Raw genomic sequence first — 18,535 nt, forward strand, 5'->3', positions numbered from 1 at the left:
GCGTTGGGGGCCGAACGGCGCCGGCGCAAATTTTTGGGGGGCATTTGAAGTCAGGTTTAGAGGAATACCTCATTTTAAATTAACAGTTGTGATGTCATTATTCAGTCTTAAACACCAATATTTGATCCTTTTCTCACTCACTCCTATGTCATTAACTTTTTTGACCACCTGCCAAATATGGCTGCTATATTTTATAGTTACCAGCCAATTAGAATTTCCACTAGCCAAAATGTTTTTCTTTAAATAAACCAGAATATGAGTGTTAATTTAAGCATAAGTATCAGTAAGTGGCCCAGGATTCTCAAAGCCTGTGTTGAGGGTCACACGAACAAAAATGCACTCTTGAAGCTAAATAAATCCAAAACCAACAAGTTAATTATTTCCATTTTTACTTCAAAGTAGAACAGTCATTTCTTACACATGAGATTACTTTTAGCCTTTTAGTCATAAAGATTATTGAAAGATGTTCCATACCAGACTGAAATGTTATAACAGAAGTGGAGTATTGGCCAGAATGACATGAACATTTGGACACTTATTCAGCGGGTACCTTGCATGTTGCATTCAGGTGCACTGTAAAAAAAAAAAAAAAAAAAATTTTTTTTGCAATTCCAGCGCGGGCCGCACAGGGGGCGCTCGCGGGCCGCATGTGGCCCGCGGGCCGCCTTTTGCCCAGGTCTGCTTTAAGTGATAGGTTTGAGTTTTTTTATTCCCTTTTAATCCAGTAACGGTACAGCGAACTGGATGTGTATATATAATGTACACATAATTTCTAAATTCGCTCTCGCTCTCTCTCTCAGGGTCTTTCAAGGATTGGCTGCAGGCCCAAAACCTGCCAGAGGAGGAACTGAGGAAGAGACTTTCAAGGGCGGGCCGATACATAACAGAGAAGATAATGGACATTAACAGAAAGAAGAAAAAGCCCCCAGCCACAGGTTCCCCAGATTTCTAATCTAACTGAACCTACATCAGGGTGCAACATAATTAAACTACATTACATTGTGAACTGTAGTGGAATTGTGTTGCACCCTGACTCAGTGTTCACAAGCTAGTTCACAAGCTCAGTTCGGTTTCACTGTGTGAAGTGTTTTTCGTTATTGTTGGCGTCATCTTGTTCATGTACAGCCTTTTTTTTATGCTTGCTCTGCTCATCATTTGTTCTGTTTATTGAATAATTAAACGATATAATAGAGATTGATAAATAAAGATTTTCAAAGATTTTCAAAGACATTTTAATAGTTTCTGTTCTTTATTTAAATTTTCTAAATGGCATTATCTGGTATATAGTAGATAAACATGCATCTTGTTGCAAATGTTGGAGAATGTTTTAATTTACACTTTTAAAGACATTTGAGAAGCTATACTTCCTTTGTAAACCACTGTAAACAAAATGTTAGCAGGTGCTGGTCTCACCAATAGGAGCTTGTAACAATAGGAGGTGGTAACTGGTAGGAATCATGCCTGGTACAGTAATAAGAGCTGGTGATAATCTGAGATGGTAATTCAATAGGAGCTGGTAGCTGGTGTCAACAGCTACCAGGTCAGGGCAGGTAGCTGGTTTGCCCTGACCTGGTAGCTGGTAGCTGGTGTCACCAAGTAGCTGGTAGCTGGTCTACCAGCTGTCACCAAGTAGCTGGTAGCTGGTCGACCAGCTGTCACCAGTAGTAGCTGGTAGCTGGTCTATACCAGCTACCAGCTCAAACCAGCTGTACAAAACCGACCTTAAACCAGCTGTCCAAAACCGACCCCAAACCAGCTATACAACCTAGCTGGAACTGGTCAGCTGGTTCCAGCTACCAGCTCAAGCTGGATTTTTCAGTAGGGAGCATGGTAGGCTACAATAATGAGTTAAGTGCAGTGGAGCCTGGAGCAAAATTGACAGTCGGCGGATTATGCATGAATCCTATATAATCCGTTTGAACTTTTTCTCTCTCTCGTCAAATTCTTGGGGATAAGAACTTGTCCTACATACATTCAGCCTCTTTTTGCAGCTAGTTCAGCAGGGAAGGGAACGTTTAATGGAAAACCCACCATTATGTAGGCTAGGCATTGGACATAGCCTACTGAATAGGCTACACACCAAACCATGCTATATCTTCTGGATATTACAGTGTTACGAAATAATAATAAAATATGCTACATGTTAGTCTATAAGGTCACTCTCTAAAGTTATTGACCACCACAGACTCACTTTAAGCCCTTATAGGGATGTTTGTTTTTCATTAGGGAAAACACAGCGATAACAACACTGCTATAACCTAATACTAATAGTAATGTAATATTTGAATGAACACCTGCAAGCAGCTGTCTAGGACAAGTCCTGACAATTAAGACTGATGTTAGCGATGTTTTTACAGTATTTAACTCTCTATAAAAACCCTACTGCGCCCAAACCAAACAGCAAGTTACTTTAATTTGGACACGCAAATAAATTAAATGCATCCACTTACTGTCGGTGCGTGTGTCGACCGTCATCTTCTCTCAGTGCTTCGGTGAGTGCAGCAGACCTCTCTCATTTTACATAACTCGGTCCAAGCTTTTATTTACAGCAGCATACGACTTCTGATTGGTGGATCCTCGGTCAGATGACTCAGGAGAACACGGAAGTAGGCTAGGCACCTCTGTCCTGTGTGCTTTTATGTCAGGATGTTTTCAAAGCCTTTTTCACTAAGTCCATGTATCGAGGTGAAGGTTGAAACCACGTTGAAACCCCGGCAAGGGAGATTACTGCACCGTTATAACATAAATAGAATAGAATAGAATAGAATAGAATTAACTAGCTATTGATAGCCTTAAACTAAGTCCCACTTTGCTGTTTGACCAAAGAAAAACATCCCATATAGCTATCTTCATAAAATACAAAAATATAGCCTACAACTTCGTATCAATCTACATTATAGTAGTAGGCTAGAATGTAGGCTATTGACTTTTATCTTGTAGATTCTAGTGTGTTCTACTGTAGGCCTACCCCCCATGTTAGCCTACTAAATCATTTTGAATGCAATGTGATCTTTTTCTCTCTCTTGGGCCCTTATATGAGGTTGTGTTTACCATGATGAAGTCCAATTGACCCCCCATGTGATATCCACGACTTAAGTGGATTTTTTTTCACGATTTATGACGTTTTCAGAAAATGGCGGAGGCCATTGACGTGGATGGAAAGTTTATATAGCCTACCTAGCCTATTGTAATATTAGCCATAGCTTGATTTGATTTGATTTGATTTACTTTATTGTCCACCTTATGGAAATTTGGGTAACACTTTATATTGTAACAAATCAGGTATTCGTCCACAGGAACCAGGAGACTTGTCGTTGGTACAGGGCTTTTATTCACAGGCTCATTCTCATAGCTCCTAGCTGTAGCTTCGCTGCTAGCTCTACCCACGTCCAGCCAGCTCTCTTCCATATACAGACTGACTCCTGTCACGAGACAGGATGGCAACCTACACACCCTTCCCCCCATCAGTTCCTAGCTAAACACGGAAACACCACATTACATATTAAAACCCCGGATCACTACATATTCCCCGCCCAACAATAAGGCCAGCTCCCACGCTGGCACCACAACCCACACATATCCCCCTGTACCAAAACACACCAACACTTTTACCCCCAACATCTTTTTTCCCGTTACCACATCAAATTCTATTTCCCCACAAACAGTCTTTTCTTATTCCCCAACAACATTCCCATTCCTTTTTTTTCAACACACCACTTAATTTTGCATTCCACCATTTCGTTACTTCCCATCATCAACTTTTCAAATCACCCCATCACATTTACATTTCTTCTTTCCATTATTTCTTTCCCCTTTTACCTTCATTTCAACCACCACCATTTCCATCCCCCCTTTTTAAAGCTTCTGTTCCACCTGAAGCACTCTAGTCCTGCTCAACCCCCAGTGGGGTTAGTCCTTCGCAGGGTGACTCTTTTCAGCCCCTTTTCTGTGCTCTACAGTCATCACACGCACTGCAGTATCTCCACACGTCCTCCTTTTGTTTGCCCCAGTAGTACATGCTACGGATGCGGCTGAGTGTCTCTTCGGGCCCACAATGACTGGATCCAGGGCCCTTATGCGCCCACCGTAGCGCCAATCCTCGCAGGCAACTAGGTACAAGCCACTGGAACCCCGTGAATCTGTGCCCCTTTCTCTTCACAATCCCCTGATCCAGACACAGGTCCGGAAACATGTTCCACAGTCCCTTCGTGGCACCGGAACACAAGTGAATCTCCTCCACAGGGGGCCGGCGTCCGGCCGCTACCCACGCGTACACCGGACCGATATCCGCATCCTCCATCTGTCTGCCTCCCCACTCACCCACGTCGACAGCCCAGATGTCCCTGTCGTCGTCCTCCCGTTCTTGCACTCGCTCGTCCTCCCGTCCCGCTCCCCCAGGGGGCGGCGTGTTCAGGACAGCAGGGCGAACACCACCGGCGTCAATCTCCACCTCGGCTTTCTGCGCAGCAACCGTGGGGTGTGTGTAGCGGCTTGGTTGGGCCGGCTCCTCCGGCGTTGACCCCTCTTGCTCACCCGGGGACACGAGCGTCGCTCCCCTGGCTGTAACAGCGTTGCAGGTGATCGCTGATGACGATGTCGCCCTCTACCGGCTGGTATGCAGAGCAGCTAGGCTCCTCCGGCGTTAGCAACACCCGCCCATCTGGACACCCAGTCCACACTCTCCTGACCTGAATGACCGGCTCTGCACTGTTCCGCTGCTTGTTGCTCAGGCTGCTCCACTGGCTGTGTGTCTCCTCCATTCCCCAAAGTCTCAGTGCACTCTCTGGCTAAGTGCTCAGGCGAACGACACGTCCAACAGAGTCTCACCTGTCCGCCGCCTGCACGTCTCTCCTCTCTCGCTGTCCTCCGGTCCCCGACAGCCTCTTGACACTCTCTGGCTAGGTGCCCCAATGCACCGCATGCCCAGCAGGCTCCCTGCCGTCCCCAGTACCGTTGCTCCGCGTACCCGGTCTGTCCCCCGGGACCGCTGCGACACCACCTCGCCACGTGCCCCGGTTCCCCGCATGTCCAACACAGTCTCTGTTGCGGCTCCTCCGGCCGTTCTCCACACTGCGCTACCTCTGTGCTCATCAAGTCCACACGCTGCATGACTTCCCGCAGCGCCCGCATCAGCTCCACTGCCCAGGCAGGAGTCGCTTCCAACAGCCGTCCGACCTCTTTCAACAAACGGGCTTCCATGCCCGCCAGCATCGAGCTGATCCCCGTCGTCAGCTCCTCTTTCCTCCCGTTCACCGACGGCCATTCTCCGCTCGTAGCAGCTAGTAGTAAGCACCCCTGGTAGCTAACCTACTACCGCTAGGTCGCTCGAGCCCAAAAGCCGTCCCACACACAGTCTCTTTTGCCGTTCCTTCTCACCCTCTCCCCTCTCGGCCAGTGACGGCGATAAACCGGGGCAAGGGGGGTCTAAAGCCCCCTCGCAAATTGCTGTAGCCCCAGTTAAGCCCCCTCAGGTGTCATTTGAATAATCTGGAAAATGATTCAGACTGTAAAGCATTATTTTGGAAATAGCTATGAACTTGCTAATCCTCTACATAATAAAATTAAATATAACAATTGTTCTTTGTAGTGTCTGTTTCACATTACAATTTAAAAGCTCATGAACACACCAAACAACATGAACAAGTTTAGAATCTGAAAGGGTAAAAATCCGAGGAGCACTTGAAGTTTCTACCTGAAAGCTGAAAATCCGAGGAGCACTTGAAGGCAACATTAGTCTGCCTGTCAGCTGTCACCGGCAGACAGTGAAACTGAAAGATGCTACGATGCTACGTTTTCTGAAAAGAGTTGAGAAACAAAAAGTAAATCCAGATCCTGTCGCCGTCGAGGACGAGGAGGACAAAGAAAAAGATGGAGATAATAATGATGATTTGGCTTTTATTGAGGAAAAAACGAGAACCTATTGTATAGCCTATCAATGCAACTTCCAGTAGGGACCGTCATGTCAAAATGCCATTCTCAATGTTAAGTATCTCTATATATGACCAAATCCGTAGTATTTGTAACTAATTCCGTGGCCTAATGGATAAGACGCAGGACTGCGCAGGATCGAATCCCCCATGAGGTGCTATCTTTTTTCTTTCGATGTAGCAAAAATCGTTGAATCTGGACACGTTGTGGGGAAGTAGAGGAATTACGTCGCTATATATACAATTTCGGTATATATAATTAGACCCTGACTAGATGTAGTGGTTTGACGTGCAGGAGACGGTCGTTATACGTGAAAATGTTTGCTGGGAAGTCTGTTGAAGTCATGAAACTTGATTATTTTCTTAGCACCCTCACAGATTGGTTTAGCCCCGCTTTAGCACCGGTAGAGAACTCATCCTGGCGCCGTGCCTGCTCTCGGCCGAATCAGAGGCAATACCGCTTTACTTGCTGACACCAGTGTAACGAATCGGGTATTCGTCCAAGGAACCGGAGACTTGAAGTTGGTACAGGGCTTTTATTCTTGGCTTCACACACAGCTCCTAGCGGTAGCTTCGCTGCTAGCTCTACCCACGTCCAGCCAGCTCTCTTCCATATACAGACTGACTCCTGCCACGAGACAGGATGGCAACCTACACACCCTTCCCCCCAGGAACACACCCACACACATCAGTTCCTAGCTAAACACGGAAACACCACATTACATGTAAAACCCCGGATCGCTACAATATTATAAAGTGTTACCCAAATTTCCACTATGTGTTTATGTCTCAATTGCTAGTTTCAGACTATGTTGTAGTTGCAGACTATGTTTTGGGGTGTGATTGACAGGTCGCCTGTCCACTGATCACACAGCTCTATGCCTTTTTGGCCTCTATGCCAAAAAGGCATAGAGGCCTCTTTGTTCTACTAAGCAAATGCTTTTCATTGCATTGATCCAAAGAATTAGCTATCTCTGAAGATTACACCAAGTTTCACAATAATTGTGTAAACCCAAATTGGAGGAAGTTGCAGATTTATTAACTATGTGATTCATAATAAGTCAATGTGTTTGTCTTAATACACCCTCAGTAATGTTTAGTTATGAATATGAATATGACTTGTCAGTTGTTTCCATATATCAAGATTCTTTCATAATATAAAAAAGAAATGTGAAAGGCTGCCTGTCACAGGTTTATATTCCAATGTCTGCAGGCCTCCATGGGATTCTGGAGGAATAATTTCATTTCACTAGCCTATACCTATCTAAATGATTAAAGAACACAATAAAAGAATATAAAACTATTTTCATCATGTTGTAGATTTCCATTATCTCTCCATGTACAGTTAAAGAAGGAACTTGTGCAATTTGGGAATACATTTTTTAAACCTCTTCCCCAGTTCTTTACATAATGATTAGTGTTAAATTACCTTCTGTAAGGTAATAATCACTGATAGTAAACCACAGAAAGCCTGCAGGTTATCTGACCGTCAGGGGGAGTGAAGTGAAAGGTGAAGGAGACGTCTCTCTGTTCTGTAACATCAACATGAATAGGGTGTGTGTGTGTGTGTGTGTGTGTGTGTGTGTGTGTGTGTGTGTGTGTGTGTGTGTGTGTGTGTGTGTGTGTGTGTGTGTGTGTGAGTGAGTGAGTGTGTGTGTGTGTGTGTGTGTGTGAGTGAGAGAGAGAGTTTAACTGGGACTGTAAATTCATGTAAATCCACTGCCTATTTAACGCCTATTTAACTCAGTCTGTAAATCTCATGTAAAGTCAACGTAAATTCATATTTATTGTAGCGGTTAGCTGACCTTCCAACATCATAATTTGTTTATTTAGCTATTTTGACCAGAATCCCTCTATGCAATTGGAATTTGCCAGTTAGCTACAGTATAACAACCAATCAGATGTTTCTGCCTCTGGAGGAACTCTGCCTATGATAAATGTTTGTAGAAGTAAAACTCCAATCTGCTACCAAACATGACAACTGTATAAAATAGATTATGGGCAAATTATTTTAAATCCTCAAGATTTATGGGAACATTTTTGTCATATAAGCCTGGCCCCCGAGAGGCCATAATGTCAAGTTTTGTCCTGGGACTTGGATTATTTAGACTACTTCAATCTCATGGGTGATTTAGAGATGTGACCCTGACAAGATGTAGATTGTAAAATAAAATAATTAAATGGCATGCATAAGAAAGCACCACTAACCCTATAGGCTACAGAGGATGACTGCATACATAATAGCTTGCATAATCTTTGAATATGATGCTACAATTAAAAGCAGTAGTATACAAGAATATTTACATCTATCAAATCAGTACAGTTGTTTTTGGTGTTTTAATACAGCTCAGGCCTGACCTCTAGTGTGAAGCTGCTGTCATTGCATCAGTGCTGTTGGATTTCGGCCCATGATTTCGGCACACATCTGTGACTGGCACATGCAGTTCCCTCGGCAGACTGGGAGGGCGACAGGAGTAGCCTACAGGCCGGATTGCCTTTGGTTTTAAATAAATGATGACCCATTTTGTGTGCTGCTGATTCAGGATTGGAGACACTACTCACATTGGAGTGAGTGGAGCCAAGCGGCTCTGCTGCCCGGTGGGAGAACAATATCACAAATCACGAAGTCAGTTGAGTTTCTTCAAAAATCACAGCATCCCTTAGATTTACTCTTGTCATTATTATTATTATTATTGCATTGTGGTTTTGAATCATGTATTAAATTGATTGTGTTGAATCTGAATTAACCATCGCCCTGGTGTCTGTAACAGTGATTTCTCCTGACCACGGGACTTCAGGATAAATACTACTGTACTACTACTACTACCCATCCCTGTGTGACTGGCCATTTCGTCTTGCTGACAGAGTTGGCATGCAGCCTCTCCTCTCTCTCCCCCAGACGGTTTTCATAGATCCATTTCAGTAGCTGATAGAGACAGTCCGCATGTCTTGGAATGCCCATACAGGCTCTAGGAATGCCCACAATAGACGCTGGGTTAGCCTGGGGGTGGGGTCAGGGTGGGGTAAATTCCCCCGTACTATCCATTCAGCAAAGTTAGAATTTAGCTGATAGCCCAGCCCAGGCAGACACGATCGGGGATTTAACCACTGCAGTAAACGCACATCTGAGCAGACGTCTTGTGTTCTGCTCTAGAACCCCCAAACATGTAGTTTATAGCTGCAGCACCGTCTTTTGGTGAGTCAGCCCATGAGATATATCAGCGGTTTTACCCCACTCGCGCGCCAGCCGTTTAACATTTTGTGGGCGTTCCCAGACATGCGGACTGTCTATTACAACTCAAGCACAGCTGTGTGCTGCTCCAATCTGGAGCACCTGTGGGCTCCTCCACTCTGTAGCTCTCCATGGTGCTGAACCTCTATTGAGCCATTTTGGCCACTCATTTGCCATTTTTGCCCATTAGGTCGGCCCTAATTACCTCATTCAAAAATCCAGCTCACTCACTCACTCACAGACAGACCCTTCACATTCTTCTCATAGGATGACGACATGAGAGTCAGCAAATTAAAGAGTTGGACGTTTATTTATTTATTTTTAATTATCCTTTGTTTAATCAAGTTATCTCATAACCTGCAACAAGTGTGCCCAAATTGTATAATTCAGAGCAGCAACCAGTCTTGACTCAGAGCAGCAGCCAGACTTGACTCAAACTCTAAAACTGATAAGATACAGAGATAAGATCATTCAATCCCAACCACTATAGTCAAATGAAATCACATCATGACACCCCTGTCATGATATGTTGGGCCAGAGTGAGAAGTCAACTGACTAAAACCATAAGGTGTGGCAAAGTCATAAAGCTTTGATTATATTTCCGAGGACACATAGAAGAATGACTGATGACTGTCAAGTTACTCATAGTGTGTTCATGTGACAAATTCTGATAGTGTTTTGCACAGCTTAGAGGAAAGCCTCTCTGATGTTTTTTTGACGTTAGCCCAAATAAATTGCAACTTCTAGGCCTATACTTGATCTTTTAACTCATTATAAAACAAGATCAGATATAGACTTACTTTATAGGTTATGCTAAAGTGTATGTGCCACACCTCACCATGCCATGTGTTGCACATAGGTGGAGGCCATTAACACAATGGCAACTATGCTGCAACACTGCAATCCTATATGAAAGTGCTCTAATAATATGAGCCATTACTAGTGTGTGTGCATATTATTTAATTAGTTAATTAGTTAGGGAGATAAAGGTGAAGTTGAAAGGTGAAGCCCATGCACTGGCTCCTACACTGAAGCTATTATTTACAGCTTTAAAATGTATTTGATTCAATCAAGTTAGGGTTGAAAAGTCAAATGATTCATATAGCCTAGGCTGCTGGTTGTTTGACTAATTTCATGTTATTGTTGTTCTTGCTCTCTCTCTCCTTCATGTCAATTTTTGTTACAGACGGCAGTAAAAAAAATTCAGAAGAATGTAGCCTGGTGTGAGCTTAGTAAATCTGTCAGCAGTATTGCTATATGCTCAGTTAGTCATTGTAAAGGCCGTGTCAGTATAAGGTGTGTTATGTGTTGAGGGTAAAGATATTCACAGCAGCTTTACTGTTAGGCTCAGAATTCGACTACTCATTCGCTTCACTCAATCATAGTCTCACACAAGGACCCTGTATTTTCACTGCGGGCTCCATTTACAAAGGCCCTACTTTTTCATACATATAGCAATCATAATAAATCAGCACTTGCCTTATGCCAGGCTCAGACTATACACATTCAACCTGATAACTCACGGGCCACACATTTCCAGCGTCGAGCCCGAATATGACCGTCGGGAACGACAAATGGCCGTCTTTACTCTTGTTGTGTGACATAATCAAAGACCAGCGTTGGGGCGTCTGGGACGCCTCACGACACCCCGATGAAAAGACTACAGTAGCATACCAGTCTTTTTGGTCTTTTCTCACCTAGTTTGACAACTATTATGACGAGTTCCTTTTGACTTCAGCTGGAAGTGTGGCTTCTGGGGCATCCCCACCCCGTGACTATAGAGAGCCAAAGTGGAACGTCACTTCCTGCTTCAGCACTGTACCAGAGATTTTCATCCGCTATTTATTTTCCCATAGACATTTCGTAAAATGCTTATAAAAATAGTTTTACTTTGTCAAACCAAACGGTTCAGATATATTTAGAAACAGGAGACCACATAACATTTCAAAAACGTAAAAAAATTCACGGATTTAAAGAAAATATTTTGTCTGTGTTGTTGTTTTTTGTTTTTGTCAGAGTGAAATGTTCGATGGTTTCTCCCAATTCTAAATATAGCTGAACCGTTTGGTTTGACAAAGTAAAACTATTTTTATAAGCATTTTACGAAATGTCCATGGTAAAATAAATGGCGAATTAAAATCTCCGCAGCAGCGTGCAAGGAAAGTGAGAAGAAATAGGCTACCCAATCTACAGTAGCTATTATATTGTATGCTACACCAGCTAGTAATAGATTTTGTAACACATAGGTTACAAAATTCTCTATGCTGTCTGTCTTGCCTGCCCGTGTGCTGTCATGTTGTCATAAGCATCATTATGATTTTGTTTCTAACTGCGTGAGAAAATGGACTTGTGCCGTGTGGGTCGTCATGCCAATTTCAAAAAAGTCTGCTCAAATTAGTTAATTGTAGCCTACATAATATTTGAAAATAGGGTCCAGGTTGAAAAAATACTAATTTAAGGCAAGTAGCTTACTTACTGTTGTATTGTGATTGATACTACATGTATGAAAAAGTAGGGCCTTTGTGAATTAATCTCGCAAGTGAAAATATGGGCTCCTTGTGTGAGACTTGATTGAGTGAAACGAATGAGTAGTCGAATTCTGAGGCTACTTTACAGTATTTGCATCGCTCTCGCACACATGGCAACGGGCAGCGCTGGCTGCTCCAATATTGAGCTCGCTGTGAATTGTGGGAGTGGACACGGACACACACTGCTTGTTACCGGGGGCTGCCTGCTGCCTGCCTGCCTGCCGCACCGCACCGCAGACACATCGCGACGGAGCTAAGCCTGTTCGGTAAGTCATCCACCGGGTTTGCTTCACGTCGTCTCGGGTCGGGTTCCCTTGCCTCGGGGTTGCGCGAGTCTGTCCGTTTTCTCCACGGAGCCCGTTAAGGTTGTCATGTCGTGTTTTCCTGGCATGGAGGCCGAGCGCCCGGGGACTTCCATGCCAGAAAAACACGGGAGGAAAACCTGCTGACCGACCAGGAAAATGTCTTTAGGTCGCCTGACAGCCTCGGTTCACAGCGGGGGTTATTCTGCCGACGCGCATAATATATACAGTAAATATACCTGTGCGCGTCATCCAGCGGGCTGTTCACATGCGGAAATGGTAGTCTTGTCTCTATGTGTGTTTGAAGGTTTAACCCACCTGCACCTTGCCGAGAAGCTGCTGCAGATGTTGCAGGGAAACTGCGAGCTTTGATCTCTCGGTCAATAACGTTGTAATTGCTGCAGCTATGGGCTCTATGTGACATGGCGTGTGTTTACAAAAAATTGGAAAATGGTTGGTGGAGAAATCGATGCAACAAGAATGGCAATGAAGCAGGTTTAGGAAATAGCCTGGCCTACCGTGGGGATAATTGATTACCAATAACAAACAGCTAATTGGTGTAGCGTAGCCTATAGGCCTGTGGTTTCATATAGCCTATTTTATGTCAGTGCATTTTCACATGGTGTATGGAATTATTCATACGCTTGACTTGAATTCTTATGAAATCATTGCCATGTGCTACTCTGCCTGGCTAATTATTTCCATGGTCAGGACTGTTTGAACAGGTTAATGAAATAATATATGTTTGGGTTTTTATTAATCTTATAAGAGTGACCAGATGCCAATATGCCTCTTAAATGCATGTGATATGGACAAACAAACAAACAAACAAACAAACAAACAAAAACAGGTGAAACCAGATTACATGTCCTCAGCCACCTTGGGTCAGTCAACAACAACAACATTTTGACAAGAGTACTTTTTTATTCTCTGGGATTTCCTCGTGGACCTGTTTATCTGATGTTTTATGTCTGTTACCAGAGAACCAAACTGCTCTTATTTGACATGGTCTTTACACTACTTTCATAGAGCCATCTGAATACCTCACGCAGAAAAATAAAAACCATGGACACATTCACAGGAACATTTATGTATTATACTGTGTCTGTAAAAATAGACTCACATCAGATACTTAGTGGGACTCCAGGCTCATTAAAGCACAGGAATAGGTACACAACCCACTCTAGGCCATGACGTATATGTTAAGTCAGAAATCCTGACGTTGTGTACAGTAATATAGAGGTGGTAGTTGCTGATCTCTCGTGAGAGCAGAGAATGAACTGCAGAAGATGTTGAAAGAGTGTATATTGCCGTCTCATGCCCAAGAGGCTGGGCAGGAATATTATAGTTAGGGGCTGCTCATTAGAATATGATACCTACTGTATCAGCACTACTGTACCAATCTTTTATATCAAATGTAATGTATCAAAGTGTAGCAAAGCGTCAACATGTTGGATCATTACAATAAGAAGAATGCAACATATCTTCAAGTATTGACACTTTTTATTGAGGAATTCAATTTAGCTTGGTCTGATACTGTTGAGAAAAAAAGTAGATGGCATGTCAACACAAAGGGATAATTAAAAGAAAGTGCATCGAAAAATAATAATTTTAGAGATCTTTTTTCTTAGTTTAAAGGTGTCCTGTAGCATACTAGGCAACTTTTACATGTGTGGCCCTCAAATGGTGGCGAGAGGCGAAAGTTTTGAACTTCCAATACCCATAAATCCTGTAAGTTGAAGGCAGTAAACTGCACACAGTTCGCTCATCTTTACCAACCGGCCAGTTTGTGATGTGTTTATACCAAAGCAAAACAGAGAGATAGATGAGAGAGGAAAAGCTCTGATGTTGATGAGTCCAGCTTTCTCTGGATGGAGCATGGCTCTCTGTTGAGGTGCAGCTTGGAAGTCACTCTTAACGTACCCACTAAAATGCCACTCATTCTGTATTAGATCAAAATTCTGAGAATGAAAAGAAGTATTATTCACATGTGTTCATCTGCGTCCTAGCAGATCCTTACCCTGGTAGCGGAGTGGAATCGGCAACATGTCCAGCCGAGGAGGAAAGAAGAAGACGACGAAGACGTCCAGGTCCACCAAGGCCGGGGTGATCTTCCCTGTGGGACGCATGCTGCGCTACATCAAGAGGGGCCTGCCCAAGTACCGCATCGGGGTGGGAGCCCCCGTCTACATGGCCGCTGTCCTGGAGTACCTTACTGGTGAGGCTGAATTGGATTTATTTTGGGTAAAATATTCACATTCTGTGCATAATTCAACACAGAATATAACATATAGAAGACATTTTTTAATCCAGAGAAAGTTTGTGCCATGCCCACTGAGCGCGTTTATGTTGATTAGCCATTTAAAAGTCTAATTGGTGGAGGTCTAATCTAAAATGAGGCTAACTAGGGTTTACGCCTATGCCTACGAAGACAACAGCCGCTTTCACACCGGCCTTGAAAGCAGTAAAATACACGGAAAATGTGATCCGCGCCTCCGATGTGAAAGTTGTGAAAGCGGGTATTTTGGACCTTCGGCGTCTCAACAAGACGCTGAGGAAGTTCCCGTTCCGAATGCTCTCTTTTCCCCGCCTGTTCAACGCGTTGAGACCAGGGGATTTCTTTACTTCCGTGGATCTGAAAGATGCGTTCTTCCATGTCCCCGTCGTTCAGAGACACAGGAAATACCTGAGGTTCTCTTTCCTGGGAAAGGCTTACGAGTTCTGTGTCTTGCCGTTCGGCATGTCTTTGAGCCCACAAACCTTCACGGTGTGCGTGGAGACAGCCTTGGCTCCCCTCCGCGCGAGTGGGATCCGTGTCTTCCTCTATCTCGACGACGCTCTCATAGTGGCGGAATCGAGGGGCCATGCCACGGAACATACCAAGGTGGTGACCGATCACCTGCAGAACTTAGGGTTTTTGGTGAACTGGCAGAAGAGTTGCCTCGTCCCAGCGCAGGTGGCGACCTTCCTGGGGTTCGAACTAGACTCCCGGGCCATGCGGGCCCGCCTTTCGCCAGAGCGACAGGCTCGCACAGTGCTGACGGCAAAGATGCTAGGTCTGTGTCCCTCCGTGTCAGTGCATCAGTGCACAGTCATGCTGGGGCTGATGGCCTCAGCAGTGCATGTGCTCCCACTGGGGAGACTGCACATGCGCCCGTTCCAGATCTGGTTTCTCAAGCATCGCCTGGACCCGGCCAGGGACCGTCATCACAGGGTTCCTCTGACGTGTCCAGCCCGGCAGGCGCTGGCCATATGGGCGGACCCCCATTACCTTTCGAGAGGCACTCGGTTGGGCCCTGTCCCGCTCAGGTTGGTGATTCGCACCGACGTCTCCCTCTGGGGATGGGGTGCGGTTTGCGGCCGTTCTTCGGCGAACGGCCGGTGGGAGGCTCAGGAGCTTCGCCACATAAACGTGCTAGAGCTGGAGGTGATTCGCCTGGCTCTACTTCACTTCCAGCGGCTCATACATGGACGAGAGCCACAACACACACACACACACGCACATGTTTCACGAACACATTATCACCGGACGGTGAAATGTTGCCTTGGACACATAACAACAAAACAACACATGGGGCCACCGAGTAGCTTAACGTAGCATCAACGTTATGTTTCCAGACTCACCCGGTCTGGTCTGTACCTGTGTCAAGTGACTACGTTAGCAAGCAACAGCCAGGAAGTTGGGCGCAGTGCCACCTAAAACAGGAAGTTCAGAGTAAAAGCATAAATTGTGTCATGAGAAAAAAATATTTTTTGAGCTGTGCAGGGCAACAAATGGTTAGAGAAGTATAATAGTATTAAAAAATCTAATCGAAAATCTAATTTTGAGAGAAAAAATCTGATATAGCCTATATATATATTTTTTGCTGATCCGAAAAATCCGTGATCCGTGGCTCAAAATCCGTCACGCGATCCGATCCGTGGGTTTTCTGATCCGTGCCAGCGCTAGAAAACCATGGGAACGGATGATTGCATCAAGTAAGGTGGTGTAGATTGAGAAGAGAATGGGACCGAGCACTGACCCTTGAGGCACCCCTGTGGATAAGTCATGCAGCTTGGACACGTCCCCCTTCCAAGACACTCTAGCCGTTTTCCCACATGCGTACCGGAAAATTACCTGTAAGTCAATATCGGACATTTCCCGGAATTTCCCTTCACACCTGGGCGCTCGCATGTGGGAATATAGCAGCGAAATTGCCTGTATGTTGAGGGGCGGGGCGGCACTGCAGAGCGGGTGGGGAGTGACGTGTCGGCAAAACTCTGATGGTGAAATAAGTTTGCTTGTCACACAACAAATCACACTTGTTTGACTTAAGAGGGCATGTTGTATCATTCACATTCGCTAACCAGTCTTTGAACTGAAATATTTGAAGAAGTTGGGATCCCTGTCTGAGAGAAATAGCCTGGCTGGTTCGATGTTTATCCTTTCACCTGCGTCACGTTGAAGCACTTTTTACAGACTGGCTTCGTTTGATGTGTCCGGGCTTGCCTTCGCTGTCGGCAACGTAAGCAAAATACTTCCACATTTCGCTTCGTGCATTTGCTTTCTCAACAAGCGTTGGGCGGCTTGCAAGACTCTCAGAGCTGTCTGTGTCCCTGTCGGGCTGCTGACTAGGAGGAGGACTGAAGGACTGGCCAGAGAGCGAGCAGGCAGCAGAGAGGGGGAAATCAGCACGCCCACACATGAAGCTGACATACCGCTCTTATTATCACAAGATCATTTCGCCAGTTTGCTTTAATGTGCGCGAATGATTAGATTATGCCCGCTGGAACATTAAGCAACGTGTGTACACCTCGCCCATGAGAAGGACCGGTGTCGCGGCAAATGACTTGACACGTTTCACACTTGTGTCCCTGATCGCGCATACCACTCTTCTGACTGGCTCGAAACTGGTGAAATGTCCGCGATGACGGGGTCGCGCTTATACCGGAAAACAACTTTCACACATGAAGGCATTAGACCACGTTCCGGTGATTTAGCGGTAAAAGCGCATGTGGGAAAACGGCTTCTGAAAGATCTCCCTGAGAGGTAGGACCTAAACCAGCAGAAGGCAGATCCTGAGATACCAAGCTCAGTGAGCGTGCAGAGCAGGATTTGGTTAATGGTGTCAAAGGCAGCTGACAGATCTAGCAGCAATAGAGAGGAGGACTGACCAACAGCTCTAGTCAAACGCAGTGACTCCATTACTGAGTACTGACAGGAGTGACCCTGCTTAAAGCCAGACTGATTTGGGTCATGCAGATTGTTCTCAGAAAAGAATTCAGAGACTTGGGTAAAGACTGTACGCTCAAGTATTTTTGATGGGAAGGGTAGGAGTGAAACTGGTCTGTTGTTTTCAACCTGGGCAGGGTTGAGTGTAGGTTTTTGGAGCAGCGGGGTAACCCGCGCTTGTTTGAATGCAGTGGGGAACACACCTATAGTGAGCGAGGAGTTGATGATGTCAGAGAGTTCCTGAAAACTTTTGAGTAGCCAGTCAGATTGAAAAAGTAGCCGGATCATGTTCGCGGCGTTTGTTCCAGTGGTCCTTTTCCCAATTAATAAACAAACCTCAAATATGTATCCATGAGTGTGACAATTGAAATAATACAAATAAACATTCTTATAAATGCCCAATGCTCAATTTTATTATAAATAAAACAATATCCATATTGCAAAACACAAACAGGCAATGTATATTTTTAAGAACAAAGAAAATACTAATAACTATGTTTCCCACAGGATTTGGAGAGATTATGGTGGGTGGACCCTCTTGGGGGGTTCGGGGGGCCATGCCCCCTGTAAGATTTTTTTTTTACATTTTAAACTAAAATGCATGAATCTGGTTCACTTTGAGAACCAATTTAAGAGGCTAGATCAATTATTTTTCATGGGGGGCCACATGAGAAATCCAGATTGTTGCCGGGGGCTGAACAAATATTGTGATGCCGTAACCCAGGAATGTCCTCGCTACCAGAGGGCCAGATTTAGCTGAGGGTTGGGGGCCGAACGGTGCCGGCGCGGAAACATTTGGGGCATTTGAAGTCAGGTTTACAGGAATAACTAATTTTAAATTAACAGTTGTGATGTGATGTCATTATTCAGTCTTAAGGTCCTTACACATCGGGAGCGTTTTTTTCGTGCAATTAATTTGCACGTCAATAATATTTTCCGAACCTATATCAGTCAATGCAACCGTGCATACCAATGGCGAAGTTTCGCTGAGTGTTATTGCGGCGTTTATTTTTTCGAACCACGGTCGATTTTTCAGAAATTCGCTTCCGACGTGTGCACATCTGTGGCTGTGATTGACAGGTGGGTCAAAAGTCGCATCGCAATTTCGTGCTGTATATTCGCATCGCTCTTGATGTGTAAGGACCTTTAAACACCAATATTTGATCCTTTTCTCACTCACTCCTATGTCACCACTTGCTCTCCCTGCAGGGCTTGAAATTAACTTTTTTGACCACCTGCCAATATGGCTGCTAGAAGTTACCAGCCAATTAGAATTTCCACTAGCCAAAATGTTTTTCTTGAAATAAACCAGAATATGAGTGGGTTAATTTAAG

The 18,535-nt window shown here is 44.7% G+C and overlaps 2 protein-coding genes across 4 annotated transcripts in view; one reads left to right on the plus strand and one right to left on the minus strand.

Annotated features, from left to right (window-relative positions):
• faxdc2 (fatty acid hydroxylase domain containing 2) overlaps positions 1-2,502 on the minus strand; it is a 48,802-nt gene extending 46,300 nt beyond the window's left edge. Inside the window, exon 1 of the mRNA XM_083636532.1 lies at positions 2,451-2,502. Within this exon, the coding sequence (XP_083492658.1) occupies positions 2,451-2,475 (25 nt within the window). The 5' untranslated portion in view covers positions 2,476-2,502. The remainder of the gene's footprint in view (positions 1-2,450) is intronic.
• Positions 2,503-11,852: 9,350 nt separating this feature from the next.
• The window catches only part of macroh2a1 (macroH2A.1 histone), a 45,615-nt gene continuing 38,932 nt past the window's right edge, over positions 11,853-18,535 (plus strand). For all 3 annotated transcript variants that reach the window (XM_083641094.1, XM_083641092.1, XM_083641093.1), the window contains exons 1-2: positions 11,853-11,953; positions 14,002-14,207. In XM_083641094.1, coding sequence (XP_083497220.1) covers positions 14,036-14,207 — 172 coding nt within the window. In that variant the 5' untranslated portion in view covers positions 11,853-11,953; positions 14,002-14,035. The remainder of the gene's footprint in view (positions 11,954-14,001; positions 14,208-18,535) is intronic.

This window comes from Poromitra crassiceps, assembly GCF_964638095.1.
Source record: "Poromitra crassiceps genome assembly, chromosome: 1".
Lineage (NCBI taxonomy): Eukaryota > Metazoa > Chordata > Actinopteri > Beryciformes > Melamphaidae > Poromitra > Poromitra crassiceps.